The sequence below is a fragment of the Saccopteryx leptura genome, chromosome 5 (assembly GCF_036850995.1).
Source record: "Saccopteryx leptura isolate mSacLep1 chromosome 5, mSacLep1_pri_phased_curated, whole genome shotgun sequence".
NCBI classification, from domain to species: Eukaryota; Metazoa; Chordata; class Mammalia; order Chiroptera; family Emballonuridae; genus Saccopteryx; species Saccopteryx leptura.
Window position 1 is genome coordinate 39,479,396 of NC_089507.1, and position 24,805 is coordinate 39,504,200.

At 35.5% G+C, this 24,805-nt stretch overlaps 1 protein-coding gene across 8 annotated transcripts in view; it reads left to right on the forward strand.

Annotated features, from left to right (window-relative positions):
* Positions 1 to 24,805, forward strand: part of EXOC1 (exocyst complex component 1) — a 56,868-nt gene that overhangs the window by 22,917 nt on the left and 9,146 nt on the right. For 4 of the 8 annotated variants that reach the window (XM_066385564.1, XM_066385568.1, XM_066385565.1 and 1 more), the window contains 7 exons: positions 4,780 to 4,929; positions 11,427 to 11,532; positions 15,395 to 15,439; positions 17,281 to 17,444; positions 17,987 to 18,094; positions 19,593 to 19,669; positions 20,188 to 20,416. In XM_066385564.1, coding sequence (XP_066241661.1) covers positions 4,780 to 4,929; positions 11,427 to 11,532; positions 15,395 to 15,439; positions 17,281 to 17,444; positions 17,987 to 18,094; positions 19,593 to 19,669; positions 20,188 to 20,416 — 879 coding nt within the window. Of the gene's footprint in view, positions 1 to 4,779; positions 4,930 to 11,426; positions 11,533 to 12,447; positions 12,472 to 15,394; positions 15,440 to 17,280; positions 17,445 to 17,986; positions 18,095 to 19,592; positions 19,670 to 20,187; positions 20,417 to 24,805 lie in introns of all 8 variants that reach the window. The other 4 variants (XM_066385567.1, XM_066385571.1, XM_066385572.1 and 1 more) reach the window with 2 other exon arrangements.

A 24,805-nucleotide genomic window follows, 5' to 3' on the forward strand; every position in this document is an offset into this window, starting at 1 on the left:
CCACCAGGGGGCGATGCTCTGCCCATCTGGGGCGTCGCTCTGTTGCAACCAGAGCCATTCTAGCGCCTGAGGCAGAGGCCATAGAGCCATCCTCAGCACCTGGGCCAACTTTGCTCTAATGGAGCCTTGGCTGCGGGAGGGGAAGAGAGAGACAGAGAGGAAGGAGAGGGGGTGGGGTGTAGAAGCAGATGGACGCTTCTCCTGTGTGCCCTGGCTGGGAATCGAACCTGGGACTCCTGCACGCCAGGCCGACGCTCTATCACTGAGCCAACCAGCCAGGGCTCCGAAATGCATTTTATTTAATATTCACTTATTTCTGTAATATATATACTATGAGAGTAATATTTTTAAAAACTGGCTAGATTGTTTTGGTTCTTTTAGCTCTTCTTACATCTCGGTTTCCATTGAAATTTTGGACTCACTTGTTTTTACGTTTACCAAGGATTCAAGTATCTAGAAAGAGATTTCAGAGAATCAAGCCAGTTACATTATTTAAATCACACAGTCAAATTAAGGATAAGAAAATTGAGGGAATATTTTCATAAAAAATATGTCCTTTTACATTCTTTTTTTTTTTCTTTTACATTCTTTTGGTTGTTTTCGGAAGATTTGTCTTGAGAGGAACTGCTCACTGCCCCCCCTTTTCCCGCTTTGGTTCTGCAGAGACCTCATGACTCTGTCCTTTTCCTTCAGCAACGTGATGAGACCGATTATGCACTCAGCTAAAAAGGACAACCAGGATAAAACAAATTGTGGTGTTTTTTGCTATATGCTTAAATTTGGAAATTTTTCTTTCAATGTATATTTATAAAAACATCATCTAGTAAAAGTAAAGCCTGTGTAACTGACCACCAGTATTCAGTTTATGTCACAAAAACTGTTTCCTTAAACACATTTCACGTAGATTGATGATCAAATGCTTAGAAAAAATTATGATTATTTAAGATCAGCTTTCATGATGTTTGTTGGAACTTTGCTCAGATTTTTATTTTTCTTTAAAAATATTAAGATGAACATGACATAAAATAGAGTTTCCAAATTTTGACAATGTACTTAACATTTCACATGAATGTATCATTCGTACTAGACTGTACAGCAAAGTATTTGAGTGCGGACACTGGAGCCACATATTCTGGATTCGAAACCCTAACTCTGCTCAGTTACTTCCTAGCTGGGGACATTGGTCAAGTGAATAAGGTCTTTGCCACCTTAGTTGTTTTATCTGAATAATGGGGGTAACAAACATATCTACCACAAAGGGTATTTATGAGGATTAATGTTTTATGTTCAGTACTTAGAATAGTGCTTTGTTGTAGCAAAGTGTTCAATATTAGCTAATTTTATTATAAATTCTAGTAATATATATACACCAATGAATATTTATAATTCACTAAGTTTTTAGAAAATATATTAGTCTTGGATTAATTTGGACAAAACCTAGCATGTTATTTTTAAATTATAATGATAGAGTTTGCTGTTTTTTTAATGAGTAGAAAAGTTCTCTACAAGATGATTGTGAAAATTGTTATATATATATTAATATATATATATATATGATACCTAGTACCTAGCACGGTAGTGGGTCATTCAGTAAATTGTTATTGTTACTATTTTATTTTTTATTTATAATAAGAAACTTTAAACTTTTAATTTTAAAACTATTAAGAATAAAATTCTTTGCACATTAGAGTTCTAGGTGTGATAATTATCAATATTATTAAACAATATTAAATATTTAATTTTCCTATTTTGTGTAATTACTTTGGAACCATTTTCTCTAAAATTAAATCATTTTGTTAATACTAATAATATTTAATCTAGCTGAATAATAGTGGTTTTAAGGTAACGATGTTCTTCATATTAGAAGTGAGTTTTTCAGGAAATAGTGATCTTAAAAGGCTGTTTATAAAAGAAAGCTTTGAATAGTAATATATGTGAAAGAGCTTCATAAATTGTAAGACAAATGTTAATAACTAATTTCCCATGTTCAGGAGCAGAGGTTTTTAATTGAAGGACTTTCCTGACACTAAATTAAATAATGTAACTTAATATGGAGTAGTCTGAGTAAACAGTGGTAGAAGAACATAAACAATCATTTTGAGTCTTGAATCATCAAGAAAAATTAATGAGGAGAATTGTTTTGGGTAACAAAAAGAGATCTAATGTTATTAATAAAGACAGACTATTTAGAAAACATTTATAAGCTATAACATGTCTGTCAAATATTTTTCTCCTTTTATCAGTATAACTAAGACACAATTTGGAGACATTAGCAGATCTAAACTCTGATATTATTTATGCTTAGTATCTGCTACCCGTGATTTTTAATTCAATCCTAAGCATCCTTCTCATGTGGTCATGAAAAAACATTTCTGTAATGTAATGTTTGTATTGACCTTTGGCAACTATAATTAGAGGTATTGTATATATAATCCGGTGGTAATATCTGCATGTTTTATTTAATATTGTTAATTTTGTTTATATTTATTGTTAGCCTTTACTTCACAGAAATGACTTAAGTGCCCAGGCATTCCAAATATATAGAATAGTTCCGTTTTCAACACTGTAGCTGTTAATGCTGGATAATTCTTTGGATGATGTGATTGTTTTATATTCAGTCAGCCATCCAGGAAAGAATGTTCACACAGGTCTGTGCTCCCTTATCCAAACCTCTGGTGTCAGCTCTGCTTTTTGAATTTTTCAGATTTTAATACAGTGCATCTGCTGTATATTATATAACCATTCCAGCAGGGGCTAGAGCAGGGCCCTGTAATCAAGCACACAATGTTTTTACAGCAAAAAATAGGAATTGTCACATTAAACACTATAAATAGCCTTCTATTAGTTCAGCTCAACTTTTGCCATCAAAATAGTTTGTACCAAACTTAAACTGAGTTTTTATAGCTTTTTGGGTTTTAGAATTATAGAAAGGAGTTGTGGACCTTATATACCTTGTATATAGCATCTATGATAGTTGTAAACTGTTACCTCGATCTTCTGGTTCTTGTTATTTTGAATTGTTCACTCTAATTTTTTGATACTTTTCTGCTATCTCTGGTCCTATTTCCCAAGTTAACCTAAGTGGATATCAATTAGACAAACCTTAAAAATATTTTGGTTGTTCTATACAGTTTTAGATGTAATTTCTATGTAATAGATCCTTGTTTTTTGTTTTAACTCTGTTTTATATTGGGGATATAGTGCAACAAGAAGAAAACTCTCCAACCTGTTTATTTGTAAACGTTAATGAAGAAGGGACTCATATAATGTTGGTTTTAGTACTTAGTGTATTTAATACTTCCATCTTTCCTACTCTAAAGGTGCTTTACAATTACTAAGGAACTTTGTATCTGTAGACAATGAATTTTTTTTTCTGGATACTCTCTGTATTTAGAAGATACTGTTTTAAAAAATCCATAATCACTACATTATTTTTTGTATATATAATAAAGCATATAAATTACACAGATCTCTTAAAATAATTTAAATTCTTTAAATTCAAATCTTTATAAGCTAATGTATGTGAGCTAGTATAGTACACATTGGTTAGCTTTAGGTAACTTTACCAGGAAATGAGTTAGCCAACCCCAAAATTCCAACAGTCTGTGTCACTTTAATACAGTTTTCACAAAATACTAACAAATAACCTCTATGTAGGTAAATTGGAATGAATCGGAATGACTTCAAACAAGTGTCCTTTTTTGTTCTCTCCTTATTCTTGGGAACGTCGGTTTTCAGGGGGAATCTACTCCTCTTACCGTCCAACTCCCCATCTCTTAGACACTGGCTGTTAGTGTCTGAGATGTAGACCTCGTAGCAGCGAAGGAAAGCTAGATTGTTTCAAAAGAGAGTGGGGAAGATTTTTATTGTTTTATTTTTATTTTTTTATACCAGTAACTAGTAGATTGTTGTAATTTTTGAGTCTGGTTAAAATGATTTTGTTTGACATGTTTTTAAAAGAAAATCTAAGTACAACTCAACATGACTAAGATTCCAATTCTAGCTTTCCTTCGTATGACCCAAGTAAATCACTTAATTCTGAGTTTCAATTTGTTCTTCTAGAAAGTAAGATGATTGGATTAGATAATCTACCAGGTCTATATTTTCTAAAACAAAAGTCTGGATACATCATCTGTCTAAGGCTGTTTAATAACTTATTGATTTACTTATATAAAAGTCTTATCAAGGTTTAAAAAGTAAAATAGTGGTTATTTATTTAACAAATTAATAGAAAAATTAAAATTATACATACTATCATTAGTGGTTCTTGTAGAAAGCCCAGGATATAGTCATCTATAGTCTTTCTTAGTTCTAACATTCTGTATCCTATATGTTTTTATCAGTTACTTTAAATATATACTATAGGCTCTAATGGAAACACCATGTGTGTCGACAATTTGTCTAAAGTTACTTCCTTAATTGGTGTTTTTCTTAATACAGTTTGTATCATGATGTTTATTTGCTTGGTAAGTTGTAAAATGATATGGTATAGGAGAGAAAGTTTGATTAAAACATTCATTCTCAACTCCTTTAGAAGATGAAATGAGTAAATGACTTATCAAAGTGCCATTCTTGAGTGTTTATGATTATTTTATGGTCGTGGTGTTCAATTGGTAAATACAGGACGATAAAAGGAACAAAGTAAGTACTTGTTTTTTATTTTTCTATGTTCCATTGGCTTTGCTTGGCCACATTTGGTCATTGTTCAGAATTTTCAATTTTACAACCATGTTTCTTTATACTATCAATGATATTTATTTACTAATTTACTTACTCTAGGGTCATGATCAGAGTTCAACTCTTGCTCAACACTCTGTCGAACTGACTTTACCCAATCATCATCCATTCCATAGAGACTTGCTCCGATATGCCAAGCTGATGGAGTGGCTAAAGAGTACAGACTACGGAAAATATGAGGGACTAACAAAGGTATGGATCCTGTATCAGTTTGACATCACTGGGTATTGAGCATATTTTAGAATCAAGAGGTTATGAATTCATGTTCCCCAACTGACATTTGAAATACTTTAGTACATTCTTAGCAAAGCAGAAAATAATTGAGTTTCTGAGTGCTCACTAATGAGGGAGAACATTTATTTATTTTATTTACTTAGATAAAGAAGAGCTAAATTTTGAATATCAGTATAGTACAGTATTAGGCCATACTTTGTGTCATTTGAGGCATCATTTAGTTAAATGCTGTAAATATTTCCTGAATTTCTTTATGTGCAATACAGAAACTAGAGAGTAGGAAGACGTGTAAGAGAGCCATTCACCCTTTAATAATTTAAAATCAGTTTTATCAAACAAGTACAGAATACTTCTCTATTAAGCAAGCATTTTGCTATTCCAGGCACATGTGACCTAACAAACAGGTGTCTCCTTCTGAAGAGCTTTAAGTTTGACTGGGAAAGACAGTTACACTGAAAAGAATCAGCAAAAACTTAAGTTCAAAACTGGAAATGAGTTTAAATACATGACAGTTTAGAGAAGGAAAACCCATGACCTGAAGCTGTGGAGAGAAACCTGACGGAAGATATAGGACTTGAATTGAATTTTAAATCATGAATGGGGTTAGATTACCAGAAATAAGAGGAAGGGCATTCCAGGGGTGAGCAAAATGTCTGGACAGAGCTGGGAAAAGGTCCTTTTCCCGGGACAGTGAGGAGGCAAGCCTGTGGGAAGCGGAGAGTTCATATTCTGAAACAGTGCAAAATTATGTTGAAAAGATGAGCTGTGAGACTCAACAGCATTCCTCACACACATTAGAAAACACTAGATGGAGGAAGTAAGAACCTAATGCAGTAATTCTAATAAAATGAAATCTTGAATCAGGATGGTAGTAGGAATAGAGAGAGAACATGAACCAAGAGAGAGATTCCAGAGACAGGAGGGACAGGATGATGCCAAATTGCTGGGCTTGAAGATTACAGAGCAGTGCTATATATCACTGACTGAACATCAGCCTCTGGGTAGATAAGACACATTCACTCCTATGTTCATTCAGCAAATGAATGGAGCACTGTTCCATACTAACCTAACACTGTTGTAAGTGCTGGAGAGGCAGCACTGGAGTACACAGGCAACATCCTGGTGGAGAAAGACTGACCAAAGTGTCATTTATATAGTATGTGAGAAGATGCTGCTGAGTGCTCTGGAAAAAAGTGAAGCGGGAAATGCCAGGACTGGGGGAAGGTTAGTTTCAAATCAGATGGTCAGAGAAGGTGACATTTGAGCAGAGTTGAAAGTAAGCAGGGGTGAGCAGTGGGAGTTACTGGGGGGAAGCTTTCAGTCACTGTGCAGGTGCCCTATGGCTGGAGCTGAGGAGGCCAGTGTAGTTGGGGCACAGCACACGGGACAGGCTGACCTTAGACAAGCAAATGGGACAGGGAAAGATGGGATGGGGCAGGGCACACTGGAGGGGACTGTGCGCCGTTGTAAGAATTTGGCTTTTACCGGGAGGGACTGGGAGTAGAGGGGGTGTGACTAGGCTTTGAGCAATGGAGTGACATGATTTGACTTAGATTTAATAAATGGCTATTGTAGCAGGAGACCATGGGTATGTATAGTACTTTTCTGGCATTTATACTGTGACCTTAGTATTGAAATGGACCTTGTCACTTAGGGAGCTAAAAAATTGCTATCTAACACAACTATATAAATAGCTATATTTCTAGATAATATATAAGAGCAATTCAGTTAAAATTCTGAAATACTCTGAGAAACATTTAGGATATTTTATCTGTAAGTTTTTACAACTTTGGAGTTTAAAAACAGAAAATCCAGGTAATGCATAAGTTATTTTAACACCTAGTAATAATTTAATTATGTGGACAATATGACCTTAAAAGATGTTCTTTTTTTTTTTTTTTTGTATTTTTCTGAAGCTGGAAACGGGGAGAGACAGTCAGACAGACTCCCGCATGCGCCCGACCGGGATCCACCCGGCACGCCCACCAGGGGCGACGCTCTGCCCACCAGGGGGCGATGCTCTACCCCTCCAGGGCGTCACTCTGCCGCGACCAGAGCCACTCTAGCGCCTGGGGCAGAGGCCAAGGAGCCATCCCCAGCACCCGGGCCATCTTTGCTCCAATGGAGCCTTGGCTGCGGGAGGGGAAGAGAGAGACAGAGAGGAAGGAGGGGGGCGGGGTGGAGAAGCAAATGGTGCTTCTCCTATGTGCCCTGGCTGGGAATCGAACCCGGGTCCCCCGCACGCCAGGCCGACGCTCTACCGCTGAGCCAACTGGCCAGGGCCAAAAGATGTTCTTGAATAAGAAAGAATGATATGTTTTGTCTCTGTAGAGTGACAATATTGGAATTGTTAATGAAACGGCTCTTCCCCTCTATGCTTGTGCTTGTAACCAAAAATCTTCTAACAAAGAATTTAGATAGTAAAATAGTCTTATGTTTTGCTAGCAAAGCTTTTTTCCTAATTTTTACCTAATTGGTTGGCTTTCTTCCAGAATATTTCATAAGAGAAGATTATTTTCAGATAATTACTGTTTTTACATAAACCCATTTTATCTTTATACTTATTGAAATACTTATTGCAAATCCTGTCCTGGATCATTGGTTCATGTTTCATAAGAAGGCATAAGTTAGGTAGAAATTTATGAGAAGTATGATCGTAAGAAAAAGGCAGATTATACATTCCTATCAATGCATTGATATCAACATACATTGGCAATTGGGCATTATTATTTATCAGTTTTCATATATTATCTCTTGTGTCTTTTCCCATTTAAAGTAGTATCTGGCATCTTCTTCTAAACTGTGATCATAAGAAATTGGATATAAACGTTAGTAAAAATATTTTTAAGTTAAAATTAAAAATGCTTTTTAAAAAGATTTTATATATATCCTGGAGTGTTTATATACATCTTATCTGGCTAGTTATTTTAGTTATTATTGTTCCTCAGAATTAGTCTTTTAAGTATTATGCAACTCTACTGTTGTGTTGTATTTTCTTTCTTTTCATTCAACAGAAGTCTGATTTGGAGCTATCTTAAGGAAAAAATATTTCATTACTGGAATTCTTTGCCTTTTGAATTTTAGGAGGATTAATATTTTGAATAATTAAACATTAGTATATCTCCTTAAGAGTTTTGTGCCAACAAGTGCTTTGTCCCCTAGTGAATATTCAAATAAGTAATCAATAAGCTTTTTTCCTAATTGTGTTCTCAGTATTATTGCCCTATCTTTATATATTATGCAGTACTCATGAATGTAATTTAAAGTAAAGAAACAAGATTATAGCCAACCTAGTGATGATTTATGGGACGTTTCTCTGCTTAGAGTATATTTTGGATTGACAATATTAATGAGCTTTTTTAAATGAAATTGACTTATCCCCCAAGAATGTTACTTGATCCTATGGTTTGAACTTTCAACAGACTATGATTTTACCTCAGTCTAATTTGGTTGCTGAAATGTTGTCAAAAACAGGAATTTTATTTAAAAAGAAAGAAGCAGGAAAGGAATGAAATAAGAAAAGAAAGAAGAACACAGACAAATGAATGTTTCTTTACTAAGAAAAAAAAATAAATCCAGATACTCTTTGCACTTGGTTTGGTGCACACAGCTCACACTTTATGGTCAGGACAAGAAAAGCCTGTTTCAGATTCTTTAGGGATAAGAATCACTAGGTACTGACCCATCTCTGCTTTGGTTGAATCTAAGAAAAGTCCTGATTTTTGGTATACGTGATTAGAGCATATGGAAAATAGCAGTGCCTTGGTCATATAATGAGCTCACTGCCCAAATTCCTCCCTCCCCAAGGGTACAGCCCTGATTTGTGGTTCTGGGTTTTGCATGGCGGGCATTTAATAGAGATGGTCCATCTGTGCTTGCGTAGGAAGTGAGTTTTCCTTTCCTAATAACTTCCTAAGGTTGGTAGTCAGTCTTGAAGAATGCTCAGACATCTTCTTTCAACCACTGGCCTACATTTGTGAAATTTGCCTTTTTGTTTAAAGAAAAGTAAAATGTGGAGGTCTCCATAAAACTATAGTTAGCACAAAATAAAAATGAAAAAAACTGCCTGAGATAAGGTTTGAACTCATGATAGTTGAATTTTAAGTTTAAATTTCAAGTTAGTTGTTGTACATAAGGTGCTTAGAGGAAGAATATATACTCACAGTAAGAGACATCTTTCAGAATTTGGTGAATGAATGAACTGATAGTCACACGTGTCTGTGGCCTTGCCCACCAGTGAGTTCTGTTGAGTACCTGAGAAAATGTATCCAGTCATTTGAGTCCCATTGAAAAAGGTGATTTTCAGTTGTCCACTCAAGTCACTGTTTTCTAGATAACAAAATAGCTATTTTGAAACCATTTTAATTGCTTGGGTAGTATTACACACTTAAAAAAAAATTGAGTATATAAATGTTTCTTATATTGACTGATTTCAGTAGAAACCCACTAATGATTATTTTACAAATAATGCAAAGCTTACTTTCCCTTTTTTCAGTTACTTACTGATTTGCAGTAATCAGTATTTCCATGAGAATTTAAAACTGAAAAACGAGACACTGGCCTGACCTCTGGTAGCACAGTTGGTAACCCGTCGACCGGGAACGCTGAGGTTGCCAGTTTGAAACCCTGGGCTTGCCCGGTCAAGGCACATACGACAAGCAACAAGCAAACGATGAACAACTAATGTGAAGCAACTATCAGTTAATATATCTCACTCTCCCCCTCTGTCTGCAAAGCCCTGACCTGTGGTGGCGCAGTGGATAAAGCGTCGACCTGGAAATGCTGAGGTCACCGGTTCGAAACCCTGGGCTTGCCTGATCAAGGCACATATGGGAGTTGATGCTTCCAGCTCTTCCCCCCTTCTCTCTCTCTGTCTCTCCTCTCTCTCTCTCTCTCTCTCCTCTCTAAAATGAATAAATTTAAAAAAAATTAAAAAAATAAAATAAAATAAATAAAAAATAAAAAAAATAAGACCCTGAAAAAGGGAGACACAGCCCAATGAACTAGGAATTAACTTTAGGGTATATGTTAATTTGTATTTGCTTTTAAAGTTATGCACAGATTATGGGAAACAATTGTCTATGTAAGTAACTTTTCTTATAGAGAGTAATAGGGCCTGTAAATTGAAAAAAGCAGAATTTATATTATGTTTCATCCAAATACTATTTTATAAGGCTATATTTATAAAATATCTAAGAAAATCAGTGGTGAACTGTGAATCCATATACAACTATTTATATAATATATAAATACCTTTTGAAAAGTGCATCTGATGTTTAAAGCAAGGTAAATCTGTTCTAAAATGATATATTCATCTGAAAGAATAAAGAACATTGAAGCTTGATTCCATGATAAATTTAGAAGAATAGCTGTGTACAATTTTTCTGTTATGGATTCATTTAAGTTTAATCAAACTCTATGGTATTTAACTTCGAACTTGGAAAAATACATGGTCTCCCACTGCTGAAGAATCCTTCCTGAGTGTATTTAATAATGAGTAGATACGATGAAGAAATGAATATGTGTGTTCATTAATAGATATTTTCATTTGAGCTAGAATAAATCTAATTTGTTTATAAAAAATTATTTAATTATGAAAACTGTAAGATGTACTAATTAAATTCTTATTGAAAATAACCTATTTGGGGTAATATCCCAAGCTGACAGAGTACAGTGAAACTGAATGTACTCCTTCATTGCCATTGACACTGTCTACTGGTATTGTTTTAACGCAACAAGGCAGTATGAAGGAACAGTTATAATGATTCCTATACTCTTTGGCCCTGTAATTCCACCTTTAGTAAATTATTCCAAGGAAACAATTTATTGAAGGTGAAAAGCTTATTTTAACATTGTCTCTCATAGCAAAACATTGGAACCAGTTAAGTGACCTATGTTGAGGAATTAGTTTACTAAATAGTGGTTGGTACATCAACAAAGCATAATAGTGTGCAGTCAATAAGGAGAAATGTGACTCTTCTGGCTCAAATATTCTGTACAGTATGATTGCAACTATATTTAAAATATGTGACAGTTGCCTGACCTGTGGTGGTGCAAGTGGATGGGGAAGGCTATGGTCGCCACTTCGAAGCCCTGGGCTTGCCTGGTCAAGACACATATGAGAAGCAACGAGTTGCTGCCTCCCCCTAACACCTTTCTATCTCTCTCTTTCTCACCTCTCCCTAAAATCAATAATTAAAATTTTAAATAATAAAATATGTGAAAGTTAACGTATAAAGATGAAAATGTGATCATGTGCCACTTCATATTTTTATAAATTGTTAATGTTCAATTTATTTTTAAAGACAGAAAACCACCTACTTTTTATATCCTGTGAAGTGCATCCAAATTTTAGATCACAAAATTTAAAACAAGCATGAAGGGTTTGGGGAGCATAAAAATGGAAATTGTTATATTTGTTTTATTAATTAAAAGTACATGTTATTTTATTTAAGAATTACATGGATTATTTATCCCGACTGTATGAGAGAGAAATTAAAGATTTCTTTGAAGTTGCAAAGATCAAGATGACTGGCACAACTAAAGAAAGCAAGAAGTTTGGTAAGCATGGGCATCTCAGTTCATTGTTTTCTAGTCTATTAAAAATGGTTTTATTTATGACAACTAATTCTAAGACTTTTTAAGCAAGGAAGAGAATACAATAGAATTAATGAAAAAGTCTGATACCTTGGTTTGGCCTATAGAAGAAATATTTATATCTGTAAATATGTTTTTTCACTAATTAAAATTCCAAAAAATGTGAATCTGACAGCAATTATATATTTGTTATAATTAAAATTATATTCATAGGAAAAGCAGTTGGCAAGAAAATGAAGTGCAGTCTGGTAGAGAAAGTATTAGACTAAGAGACACATGTTGAGAGTCAGTTTCTGACTTCTTAAAAGACGTTTATTTAACAGTTGTGAGCAAATCACGGATCTCTTTCTGAAGTAGTTGTTCTCCACAAGGAAATGAAAGTGATTCCTGGCTTCTTACTTCTCACTGGCTATTTTGAATCAAAAAGAAAGTTTGTGTTTTATACCCTGCCAAGGGGCTATAAATATGTCACTATAATTTCTTCTGTAATAATCTTATTTTTCCAAAGATGTATTTTTGAAGCATGTTAACTTTTGTTGCTTCTAAATATGTTAAATGGACAAAACAAAACAAAAAAACATCATTTGAAAGGATAACCAGTGAAAAGTATCAAGTTGTGAGGAAGGTGATTTGCAAAGGCCACATTCAGCTCTTGCATGTACCCATCTCTGGAGTTCCTTTTGGATGGAGTTCTGTGCCTATCAAGTCAAAACCTGGCCTTAAGTGGCTACAATGTGTACTCCTCAGTGTGTCTGTGTAGTCCCTTTAGAAAAATGAGCTTAGCATTTGCTTGTTGAAAGGAGCCTATGCCCTAAGCCACTTCAGTAATCAGGAAACAGGATTGAAATTGATAGCTCATCTTTCCATTCTTTTCTTTAGGACAGAGAAGACTGTCTTTAGTGGGTAATTATTTTGTAATGCACTGGATGGTTTGTTTGTTTGTTTTTAATACAAGACTAATATATTTATTATATAAGTCCAGACTTTTGAAATGGTTTGAATCTGTGTACAAGTATGTAACACTTAGGTAAAGATACTGATGAAAATCTTGGGACAATAGGCTTTTGGAAACAGAAATGCTAACTCATCCTAAAGGTTAATTGTTATTAAACAGCAGTGTGTTTATATCCTTGTTAATGTTTCACTGTGAATATGTTATGCTTTTTTTTTTTTTTAGTAAACACATATTATTAATGCAGTTACATGTTTAATGTTTTCATTTAGTTTATCTGTCACTACTTGTTAGTGAATCATTTTATTTTGAGAGTACTCTTCTATAGTATATGAAACTGAAGGTAAAAGGGAACTCTAAAATTCTCTCCTCAGGAGGTCATTAATCCCAGTATCACAATAGATCATCAAGCCTAAATGACATAATAAAAATATAATTTAAGTACAATAGTATCTTAATGGTATCATTGTACTGACCTGAAACATGAACTTTTTCATTTCTTATTCCTTGAAAAGTTCTTAAATTATCATGTTGAAAATATTTTTATATTAACATAAAACACAGTGTAGAAGGCACATTTATAATTTTAAAACTTAAAATTACATCTCTTCTATAATATCTATTCAATAATGAGGAATAGTGGAGTACTTTGTGGAAGTTGATAGTACCAGAAAATTATGTAATTTCAAGTTATTTTGATATCAGCTATAACCAGAAAAAACTAAAACAATTCAGAGGCTAAAAATAGTTTGGTTCATCTTTGAAGATCTAACTTGTTACTCAGCATTTAAAAATAAATTTCAAATTAAATACAAATGATAAGTTCTAAATAAGGTAGAATATAAACTTTTTTAAATAAAAATCTTAAAAGATATCTTTTCAATGATTCAAATTATGTTTAAATCAATCTTTTTTTTTCTCTTTGTATTTTTCTGAAGTGAGAAGCAGGGAGGCAGAGAGACAGACTCCCGCATATGCCCTATTGGGATCCATCTGGCATGCCCACTAGGGGGTGATGCTCTTTCCATCTAGGGCGTTACACTGAAGCCATTTTAGTACCTGAGGCGAAGGCCATGGAGCCATCCTCAGCACCCAGGCCAACTTTGCTCCAATGAAGCCTTGGCTGTGGGAGGGGAAGAGAGAGAGAGAGAGAAGGTAGAGGGGAAAGGGTGAAAAAGCAGATGGGAGCTTCTCCTATGTGCCTTGGCCGGTAATCGAACCCAGGACTTTCACACACTGGGCTGACACTCTACCACTGTGCCAGCCGGCCAGGGCTTAGTAATTATTTTTAAAATCACCATTTTTTTTCTTTCTACAGCTAACACACATACACATTTCATTATTGTGCATTTACATAATTACTGCCTCTCTCATATTTATTTTAATATTCCAAAATCTTTAAAATAGTATGCCAAAATTATTATTTTTTATTTGTGTTTCTCCACTAAACTAAGAAATCTTGTTAATTGCAAAGAAATTCTTGAATACAAGACTGAATTCATGGGTGGCTAGAAGATTCAGTAAATATTTATAATTACCTATTTTATAATAAACACTGCTGAGAAAGCAGTAATGAACAAAGATCCTCCCTTATGATGTTTATAGTTTATTGGGGATTATTTAAAGATATTTAAACATTTACCTGAAGATGATTGCTTGTTGCTGATAAATAAGGATTTTTATGAGCCCCAAATTATAGCTAATAGGCACTATTTGTAATTCTGTATTCTTTATTGTCTAATGAAAAAAAAGAAAAGGCATATGAAGTATTAGGCCTTGCTTTGAAACTGGTGACTTAGTGTGTGACTCCTTCAGGCCATCAGAAGGTACTGTTAACTGGCCAGCTCATAGCTCCAGCATGATCCTTGCCTGCCACTTTAATGTTCAGCCATATTGTGTCACGTTCCCTTGAACTTCAGTTAGCCGAGTCTGGGAAGATGGACATGTCACTGGCGTGACAAGTTAGTAGCTTATACTTGGGCTTTTGCTTTGAAGTTTGGCAGTGAGAGTTGACACATTGTTTTTGTTTTAAAAATATTGCTAGGTTTTGTTCTTTAATTTTCTGTTTCCTTCTATAATTTCTTTCTTTGCCTTTTATATCTACTTCTGATTTGAGTTTAAAATGTTTTACAAGATGATCTCTACAACTTATGTAATAAATATTATATCTACAGAAGTTTTAGAATAAAACTAAATGATCCTTTAAAAAGCTCACATTCCTGTATTAAACCTGTTTCCTCAGCTTTACCCTTCCATGCACTCATCTCTGATAAGTAGTGTTTTGATATAAACTTAATTTTATAGGTGTTCATAAAGCCATTTACTAAGTAGTGCAGCTTAATATTTTGAAATGGTTTTTAAACCCCAGTCATATAATTTTTTATCAGATTAATATAAAATTATTTAGTACAGTGGAGATTCCTTTCAGGAGCTTTCAGGGAATCTGAAATTATCGATGCACTTAATGCTTAACTCCAAAACTTCATTCTAGTAAATTTCCACTGCATTAAATTATTTACTTGAACCATATTTTTTTCAGAAACCAAAACCTGCAAATACAGTGTTTTAAATTTAAGCATACTGGCTTCATAAACTTAAAACAATCATTTAAAAATATGGGGGGGATTTTATAATTATAGATATTTTTATCAGAGTAAAAATAATTCATGAAAAGATAAATATCTTCTTTCATATAATTTTTCAAACAGTACCTGACCAACTAAACGTATGTTGCACCTCTTGTTACTTGATGCTCATGGTTCTCTGCATGTGTCTTTTAAACTAGAGCTTAACTTCCTCTTGTGCATGGTTTGTGCAAATTGCAGTTTATTAACTTGTCTTTGTCTTTGATGCTTGCAACCTAATCCATCACAGCTACACTTCCTCGAAAAGAAAGTGCTGTCAAACAGGAAACAGAGAGTGAGTATGCTTAGTGTATCAGCAGGTATTCTCAATGCATGTTTGTTTAATGTCTAGAAATTAGTTATTTGTCTTGAAAAAGTTACACCAGAAATATTGATTGCTCTGAGTCGCTGCCAGGTATTGGTGAAAGAAAACAAACATGATGGTAGTGGTGTAGATACATCAAAGAAATATCTAACATAGTTAAAAATATATGGTGAGTAATCAGAAATTTATGTAAAGACTTAACCATTATACTTCTGTTTTCAGGCTCTGGTTAGAAACTATAAAAATTCTTTTACATATAGTCAGATTTTGCATAGTGAAACTAAATTTGTCTTTATTGTCCTTATTGTATCTTCATTTGTCCCTTCTGACCATCAGCAAATAATACAGGTTGACTGACAGATACTGAAGAAGAATTTAAAACTTTTCACTTATTTATATTTGATTCTGAATAAAAGTATCACATTTTCTTATAAAAATAGAATCCTTTCATTCTGTGAGATATATAGAGATATTGTTCTAATTTTTCTGCATGGTTATGATGGGTACTTATGTTTTTACCTAACAGATGTCCTATATTAATAATAGTTAGTGGTATCATATATTTTAGTTGTATTTTAAATACAACAAGTTTTTTATTTTTTTGTTTGTGACAGAGACAGAGAGAGGGACAGATAGGGATAGACAGACAGGAGGGGAGAGAGATGAGAAGCATCAATTATTTGTTGAGGCACCTTAGTTGTTCATTGATTGCTTTCTCATATGTGCCTTGACCAGGGGCTACAGCAGACCGAGTGACCCCTTGCTCAAGCCAGAGACCTTTGGGCTTAAGCCAGTGACCATGGGGGTCATGTCTATGATCCCATGCTCAAGCCAGCGATCCTGGGTTCAAGCCAGATGAGCCCATGCTCAAGCTGGCAACCTCAGGGTTTCGAACCTGGGTCCTCTACATCCCAGTCTAACACTCTATCCACTGTGCCACCACCTGGTCAGGCTAACTACAAGTTTTAAGGATATTTTTTTCTCGTTTTTTTATTTTTAAAGAACTTCAGTTAATCAGTTCACTTAACATAAAAGCAGAGTTTCTGGGTTCAGGAATGTATTAACTTGAATTGTATGTAATTGACTTTTTTATACGGCAAGAATGATTAAGTACGGGAAGTTTCATATGGTACAACCTAATATGTTAATTTAACTTGAAGGTGGGTAATATTGGGATATGTCAGTTTTCTTCAGAAATATAACAAAGTAGCTTAAGCTAGTATTGTATTAGGGAGTCAGTGATCATCCTTATTCATGTCTTTTGAATGAGAAGAAAATCCTCATCTACTTTAGTTTAGAGATATCATCAGACAACTTTATGATGAAATTAGGCAGGGCATAGATTTTGTGATTTTTAAGATCCCTTTCACTCCTATTCTGTAAATCTGTATAGTTTTGCTACTCTTTAGAATTTGCTCAGGAATAGGATATAAATGTTAATGAAAGAAAAGGACACTCTACAACCTGTCCCATGTGGTAAAACTTGTACACTAATTCGATGTTTTTTAACCACTCCCAGGGACTGGTCTGCCAGAAATTTTGTGCCAGTCCATGAAAGAGTTAACCACCTTGATGTTGTGTGAAGATTATAGACCCAATGATTTTAGTCAAATCTCTTATGTTCAGAGTTATTTCTGCCTTATTAGTCCCCCAAATAATTCTATTTTCACTGGTCCCCTAGTGCAAAAGGTTGAAAACCACTGCACTAATATGAGCTCTGGAAGACCAGGACAGGGAAAGATACCCCTGATTTATGCTGTGGGCCCATTATTAATGAAGGTCACAACTTTCAAAGTTTTATTATTTCTTAGGTCTTCATGGAAGTTCTGGGAAATTAACTGGATCTACTTCTAGTCTAAATAAACTCAGTGTTCAGAGTTCAGGGAATCGCAGATCTCAGTCTTCTTCCTTGTTGGATATGGGAAACATGTCTGCCTCTGATCTTGATGTTGCCGACAGAACCAAATTTGATAAGGTAAAATAACAGGTACTCTTAAACATTAATATTAGTTATCTTACAGTGATTCGTTATTGTTTTAAGTGTGTTCAAAGGTTTGGGCTCTCTCTTAAACATGTTACTTTCTGATTCTGAATTTGAAAAAAATATTTATACTAGTGAAATAGCAACTAAAGTATGAATCATTAATTAAATAACATAGCTTTATTAAATTATAACATAGCTTTTATAAATCTAAGTTCTTCGAGCAACTATAAAGAGGAAATAACAGCTTTTATGAAGCTGAACTGTTCTCTGCAATGTATTAAATAAGCTTAAAAAGTTTGTGTCCCTCTTTCCAGATTTCAAATGAATAATTATTGTGAGTTTTATTTTAGGTATTTTCTGGCCCTTTTATGCCTTAATATACTGCATTGTCTTGTCAGTCTTAAAAGAGTTTGTTTTGGGGATTCTACTGAGATTATGGATAATGCATTTACGGTCCCTGCAGAAAAGTGAATTAAATGTGGAATGTTAATTTTAAGTATTTGGTGCAGTTCTTTCATTTTGGTTTTCTTCAGATCTTTGAACAGGTTCTAAGTGAACTGGAACCCTTGTGTCTAGCAGAACAAGACTTCATAAGTAAATTTTTCAAACTACAGCAACATCAAAGTATGCCTGGATCTGTGGTACGACTCATGTTTATTTATTGGCTAGTATGTTTGATCTGTAACATAATTAGCCTAATTAAAATGACACAATTTCAATATCAGAACAGACAAAGAAAGGGTTTATGATGCAGGGACTTTTAAAATAATTTTTGTCATATCACAAGATAATAACAACAATGATAAAGTTTGTGCATCTAGTTTAATATTCCAGACTTACTGAGGGGAGGAAATAACTGAATTTACTTTGTAGAAGACATTATTTAAAAAGTAATTTTAGCATTAAGTAGTCATCAAGAAAAAAATATAATTTTCCATAAAAAGATGTTTGATGTTTTAGTATATATGTACAATGGTCTAGCAAATAATTTTTAAAAAGGAAGGAAGCAAAGTAGAGGCCTGAAATCTGACTTTTTCTATGGCTTTGTTATTACCTAGCTATGAGACCTTAAACCAATTAATTATTCAGTGCCCAGTTTTCTCATCTCTTATGTGTTCAGTGGAGATAATAATGCCCATTCAGTGTGCTTCTCAGGTGGCAAAAATTTAAGAAAATAAAATGAGATATTTGCTAGAATATTTTGAAGAACTTAAAAGCACAATGCAAATAAGGTGATTTTAAAATTACTGTAAGGTCATCTTAAAAAAGAATGAGAAATCATTATCTCAAATGGGTGGGGGTTTGTTGTTGTAGGTGGTGGTAGTAGTAAATTTGCTTAATCTTCTACAAGAATTTTTTTTTTGTATTTTTCCAAAGTAAGAAGCAGAGGGAAGGCAGACAGACTCCCGCATGTGCCCTACCAGGATCCACCTGGCATGCCCACCAGGGGGTGATGCCCGGCCCCTCTGGGGCATTGCTCTGCTGCAACGGGAGCCATTCTAGCACCTGAGGCAGAGGTCATGGAGCCATCCTCAGTGCTCAGGCCAACTTTGCTCCTTGGCTGCAGGAGGGGAAGAGAGAGACAGAGAGGAAGGAGAGGGGGAAGGGTGGAGAAGCAGATGGGTGCTTCTCCTGTGTGCCCTGGCCGGGAATCGAACCCGGGACTTCCACACACTAGGCCGATGTCTACCACTGAGCCAACCGGCCAGGGCTTCTATAAGAATTTTTTATAGCATTTTTTTAAATGCCAGAGTTTTATTAGACTGATTGATGAGATTTCTTTAATTTTCAAAATTCTCTATTGCAAGTTGTTTCTAGATGTTTTCTTGCTGCGCTACCTGTTCATTCCCACCTCTGCCCTCCAGCTTCCGGTACCTCCTCTCCCTACGTTCCCCTCGTGTGCCCACAGACACAGCCTCACCCACAATTCTTAGATAAAATGTAAGAATGAAGCATTTCATGAATATTCTTAAAAACCACACTAAATTACATATTTTATCAGTAATGCTACCTTTAAAAAATACATTATTTTCATAATGTATTCTCTTGTAGGAATTTTAAGACTGAGCAGGCTTTGCCATGTAAACTAGTCCAATTGTTGGTTTTTTATTATGTAAAGTACCTTAATAATTTTTGCAGACTGAAGCAGATGACCCAGATGGAGGAACTTTATCAAGACAACATAATCCTGGCACACCTCTGCCTGTTTCATCAGAGTATGTGTTTGTTACCATCTGTTGTTTATTCTGGAAAAAAATAAACTTTCAGTTTAGCATAGCAGAGTGCTGCTCAGTGAGGCATCCAGATGGCTCTCTGTAACCCGGTAGCACTCTCGTGTGCCCAGTATCTTATTAACATCGTACTGAAATAAAATCGGTTCTGTTGTAGGACTCTACAGCTCTTCTTTGCTCTAGTAATCACCAAAAAAAAGCCATCAATTTTGATGTTTGCTGGTAGGAAGTAGCATTTGAATTGCCATGGATTTCTTTGAAATTACAAGGCACATTTCTGGATCCAGCTTTCCAAATGACAGTTATTTTGAGTGATAAATTTAACTTCAAAAAATATGTTGATATTGGAAACTGCTATAGAATAATTAGCTCATCATACTTGGTCATTTTTAATGAAAATATCTTATTTTAGTCATTTTGTATATACCCAATAGATTAAAGTTAAAAATGAATACACCTGAAGCTTATAATAACTTCCTATATTTTGTGTGTTTTCCGAACAGGAAAGACATGATCCGCCAAATGATGACTAAAATATTTCGGTGCATTGAGCCAGAACTGAACAACCTAATTGCACTAGGAGACAAAATTGATAGCTTTAATTCCCTTTACATGCTAGTCAAAATGAGTCATCATGTATGGACTGCACAAAATGTGGACCCTGCTTCTTTTCTGAGTACTACATTGGGAAATGTTTTGGTTACCGTCAAAAGGAACTTTGACAAATGCATTGTAAGTTTTTAAAAAATAGCTCAGAATTGTAATTATTGCCAAAAAATAGATAAATGTATTTAAGTAGGAGATTTCCAGGTTTCCATGGGGGAATCTGTGTTCACATCCCCAAAGCCTTGACACAGGGTATTGGCTGCAGTAGATCTGAATAGAGGGCGCTGGATGATGCTGAGCCAGCTAGCCTCTCTTCTACACTGAATCTACAAGGTCTGGAGTAGGTGGCTTAGAAACTGAAATCTCAGTTAACTGATTAGTGAGTGACCACAGAGTTAATGGAACAATTGAAACTGTCATTTGGATTTATTGTTCTTCTAATACCGTATATTCTAATAAGAAAATTAATAACTGGGTTATTTTGTTTAAATTAATTAGTTTATTTTATGTTTAAAACTTTAATTAATAATCATATCACTTTAAGATTTGTTCTTATACTTTCCAGAAATCATTTTCCTCCTCCTAATGTGAAAGGAACAATCATTAACAACTTTTTAAAAAATTTTGCAATGATTTGAGAGAAAGAGAGAGGAGAGGAGAGGAAGAGAGGGTAAAGGGAGAGAGAGAGAGCCTCATTTTGTTCCACTTAGTTCTATTTAGTTGTGTACTCATAGATTGCTTCCCCTGCGTGCCCTGACCAGGGAGTGAGCCTGCGACCTTGGCATGCTGGACAATGCTTTACCCACTGAGCAGCCAGCCAGGGAACAACTTTCCTTTGTATGTCAGGTTTTGGTAAGCTTGTAGGTATGAATTGGGCTGAGCAAGATTATAAAAAAAAAAAATTTTATTCATGTATTTGGTTTGTAAATGTAGGTATGTATCATGAATATTTCTCTTATGTAACCTTTAAGGTATAGTGAGCCCTTGAATATTCATATGCTAATAGTAGATAAAAATATTATGGGCAATTAAAATCCATATAATTTTTCATAGTTTAAAACAATAAAATATATTGTTTTTGAATGTATAAAAGTAATCTCTGTCCACTATAGATAACGGTTGCCTCAGTAGGCTTGTTAATCCTCCTTTCCTACTGAATGATTTTACTTGGTATTTGAAATACTATTAAATTTGACCATTTAAGACTTATCCTCTGCCCTCTCCCACCTTCTGAGAGGTGATGGTAAACCTGGAAGCTTGCAAGCTGAAAGGAAGAGCTACCAAAGGCTAGAGTAATGAGTCATGTGACAGCTGGAACACTAAATCGTGAGGACACGATACATCTCCAGAATAGGAAAGCTTTGTTGCTTTTATCAGTAAAATATAACTTTATATACCTCTCAACGCAGTAGAGCATAATTGTTAAAAAGCATGGGCCCTGGCTGGTTAGCTCAGTTGGTCAGACTAGAGCAGGGGTAGTGAACCTTTTTATACCTACCACCCACTTTTGTATCTCTCTTAGTAGTAAAATTTTCTAACCGCCCACTGGTTCCACAGTAATGGTGATTTATAAAGTAGGGAAGAAACTTTACTTTATAAAATTTATAAAGCAGAGTTACAGCAAGTTAAAACATATAATAATTTTTTACTGAGTACTTTATGTCGGATTTTTGCTAAGTTTGGCAGAATAAATCTTTATAAAACAACTTACTATAGTTAAATCTATCTTTTTATTTATACTTTGTTTTCTCTGTTACCACCCACCATGAAAGCTGGAACGCCCACTAGTGGGCAGTAGGGACCAGGTTACTACTGGACTAGAGCATCATCCCTAGACAACAAGGTTGCATGTTCAATCCCCGGTAAGGGCACACACAGAAAGCAACCAGTGAATGCCCAACTAAGTGGAACAACAAATGAATGCTTCCCTTCTCTCCCCTCTTCTCTCTCTCTTAAACTCATCAACCAATTTAAAAAAATTACACCCTGCTCAGATAGCTCAGTTGGTTGGAGCATTATCCCAAAGCACAGAGGTTGCTGGTTTGATCCTGTGTCAGGGTACATACAGGAACAGCTCGATATTCCTGTCTCTCTGTCTCTCTCTCCCTGCCTCTCTCTAAAAAAAAAAAAAAAAAAAAAAAAGCCTGACTGGGTGGTGGCACAGTGGATAGAGCGTCAGACTGGGATGTGGAAGACCCAGGTTCAAGACCCTGAGGTCGCCAGCTTGAGCGCGGACTCAACTGGTTTGAGCAAAAAGCTCACCAGCTTGAGCCCAAGGTCGCTGGCTCAAGCAAGGGGTTACTCGGTCTGCTGAAGGCCCACAGTCAAGGCACATACATACAAGAAAGCAATCAATGAACAACTAAGGTGTCGCAATGCGCAACGAAAAACTAATAATTGATGCTTTTCATCTCTCCGTTCCTGTCTGTCTGTCCCTGTCTATCCCTCTCTCTGACTCTCTCTCTGTCTCTGTAAAAAAAAAAAAGAATGGGATGTAGTGTTAGGTAGATGTAGACATAGGTTCAAATGAAATGTTTAGCACATTGCCTGGCCCAGAATAAGAGCTTACTAACTGCTAGCTCATAATGACAGTGGTGGTTGTGGTGGTGATGATGATACTAATAGTAGTAGTAATTACTAATAGTTTATTAAAGATGTTCATGTTACTCTCAAGTCAGGGAAGTAGAGAAAGGAAGTAAAATAAACCTAGAAAATGGTATAAACTCATATTTTCTCCTAACATGAATGTACTACTAAAGGATCTACATTTGTCACTAAGGAAAGTATGGTTCCTTCTGCTGCCTGTCATCTCTTGTCTCTTCTCTTGTTTTAACTCACATCTTCTCGCAGTGTCTGGCAGACTGTGTGTGTTCACTAAGTATTACATGTTTCGGTATTTGGTATATCTCTCAGTATTTGGGCAAGATCAGGACCTAGAACATACCTTGAAAAGGTAATGAAGGGGGTCCTGGCTGTTTTGCTTAGTGGATAGAGGGTCAGCCCAGCATATGGATGTCCCAGGTTTGGTTCCCGGTCAGGGCACATATGAGAAGCAGCTATCTGCTTCTCCTCTCCTCCTTCTCCCTCTTCTCTCTCTCTTCTCCTTCCATAGCCAGTGGCTCGGTTGTTTCGAGCATCGACCCCAAATAAGGGTTGCTGGGTGGATCCCGGTTGGGGCACATGTGGTAGTCTGTCTCACTATCTCCCCTCCTCTCACTTAAGAAAATAAAAAAGTAATGAATGGGTCTGTGTATATTGACCCAAAAGCATGAATATCAGATGGCTATAGGAAGTGGAAGAGACAGCACCCAAGTTTGGTTCTTTTCAGCTGGTGGCCAAGCCCAAAGTATGTGGTGTTCTCTAAAGGACACGATTAAGAAAGCTAGCCTCGCCTGAACTAGTTAAAAAGAGAAAGTGCCTGACACATCAAGTACTACCCAAACTGTAATCTCTAGTCCTGAGCATATCTTGACCGCATTTAATGGGCTTTTCAGGATTTCTCACACTATAATGACATGAATTTGTGCTCTTAAAACTTTGAGAATAATATGGTTAAATTGTCATGGACAAAGGATGAACAAGTGATATAGTGATACGTGGCTAACATTGAAGTTGTAGCCTAGACACTCAATAATCTCCAGACCCTTCTGGTGATGGCAGTATGGGCAGTCAGCTGGAAGTTATGTATACCTTTAGCTTGAGAGAAGTGTTATTTTTATGAGGTTTAGTTCATTAAGGCTCTTTATTTTATTTTTTTGATTGATTTTAGAGAGACAGGAAGGGAGAGAGAGAGAGAAAAGCATTGCTTTGTTGTTCCACTTATTTATGCATTCATTGGTTGATTCTTGTATGTGCCCTGACTGGGGATCTAACCTGTAACCTTGGCATATCAGGTTGATGCTCTAACCAACTAAGCCAGGGGTCCCCAAACTATGGCCCGCGGGCCACATGCGGCCCCCTGAGGCCATTTATCTGGCCCCTGCTGCACTTCTGGAAGGGGCACCTCTTTCATAGGTGGTCAGTGGAGGAGCATAGTTCCCATTGAAATACTGGTCAGTTTGTTGATTTAAATTTACTTGTTTGTTATTTTAAATATTGTATTTGTTCCCGTTTTGTTTTTTTACTTTAAAATAAGATATGTGTAGTGTGCATAGGGATTTGTTCATAGTTTTTTTTGTAGTCCGGCCCTCCAACGGTCTGAGGGACGGTGAACTGGCCCCCTGTGTAAAAAGTTTGGGGACCCCTGAACTAAGCTATCCGCCCAGGGCTGTAATGACTCTTTTCTTAAAAGAAGGAACGATTTCTGTCTTACCAGTTACAAAGCCAGAGAAGACAGCTGTCATATGTTCTATGCATTTCCATGCCACACAGAAGAAAAATCTTCATGTAGCTTAATAACAACAATAGACCAGCTTGCTATATACCAGGCACTGGTATACTTTGTACACATTATGTCATCTAATCCTCACAACCTCCTCCCTCCCACATAAGGTAGATGCTCCGAGAGATTATGTT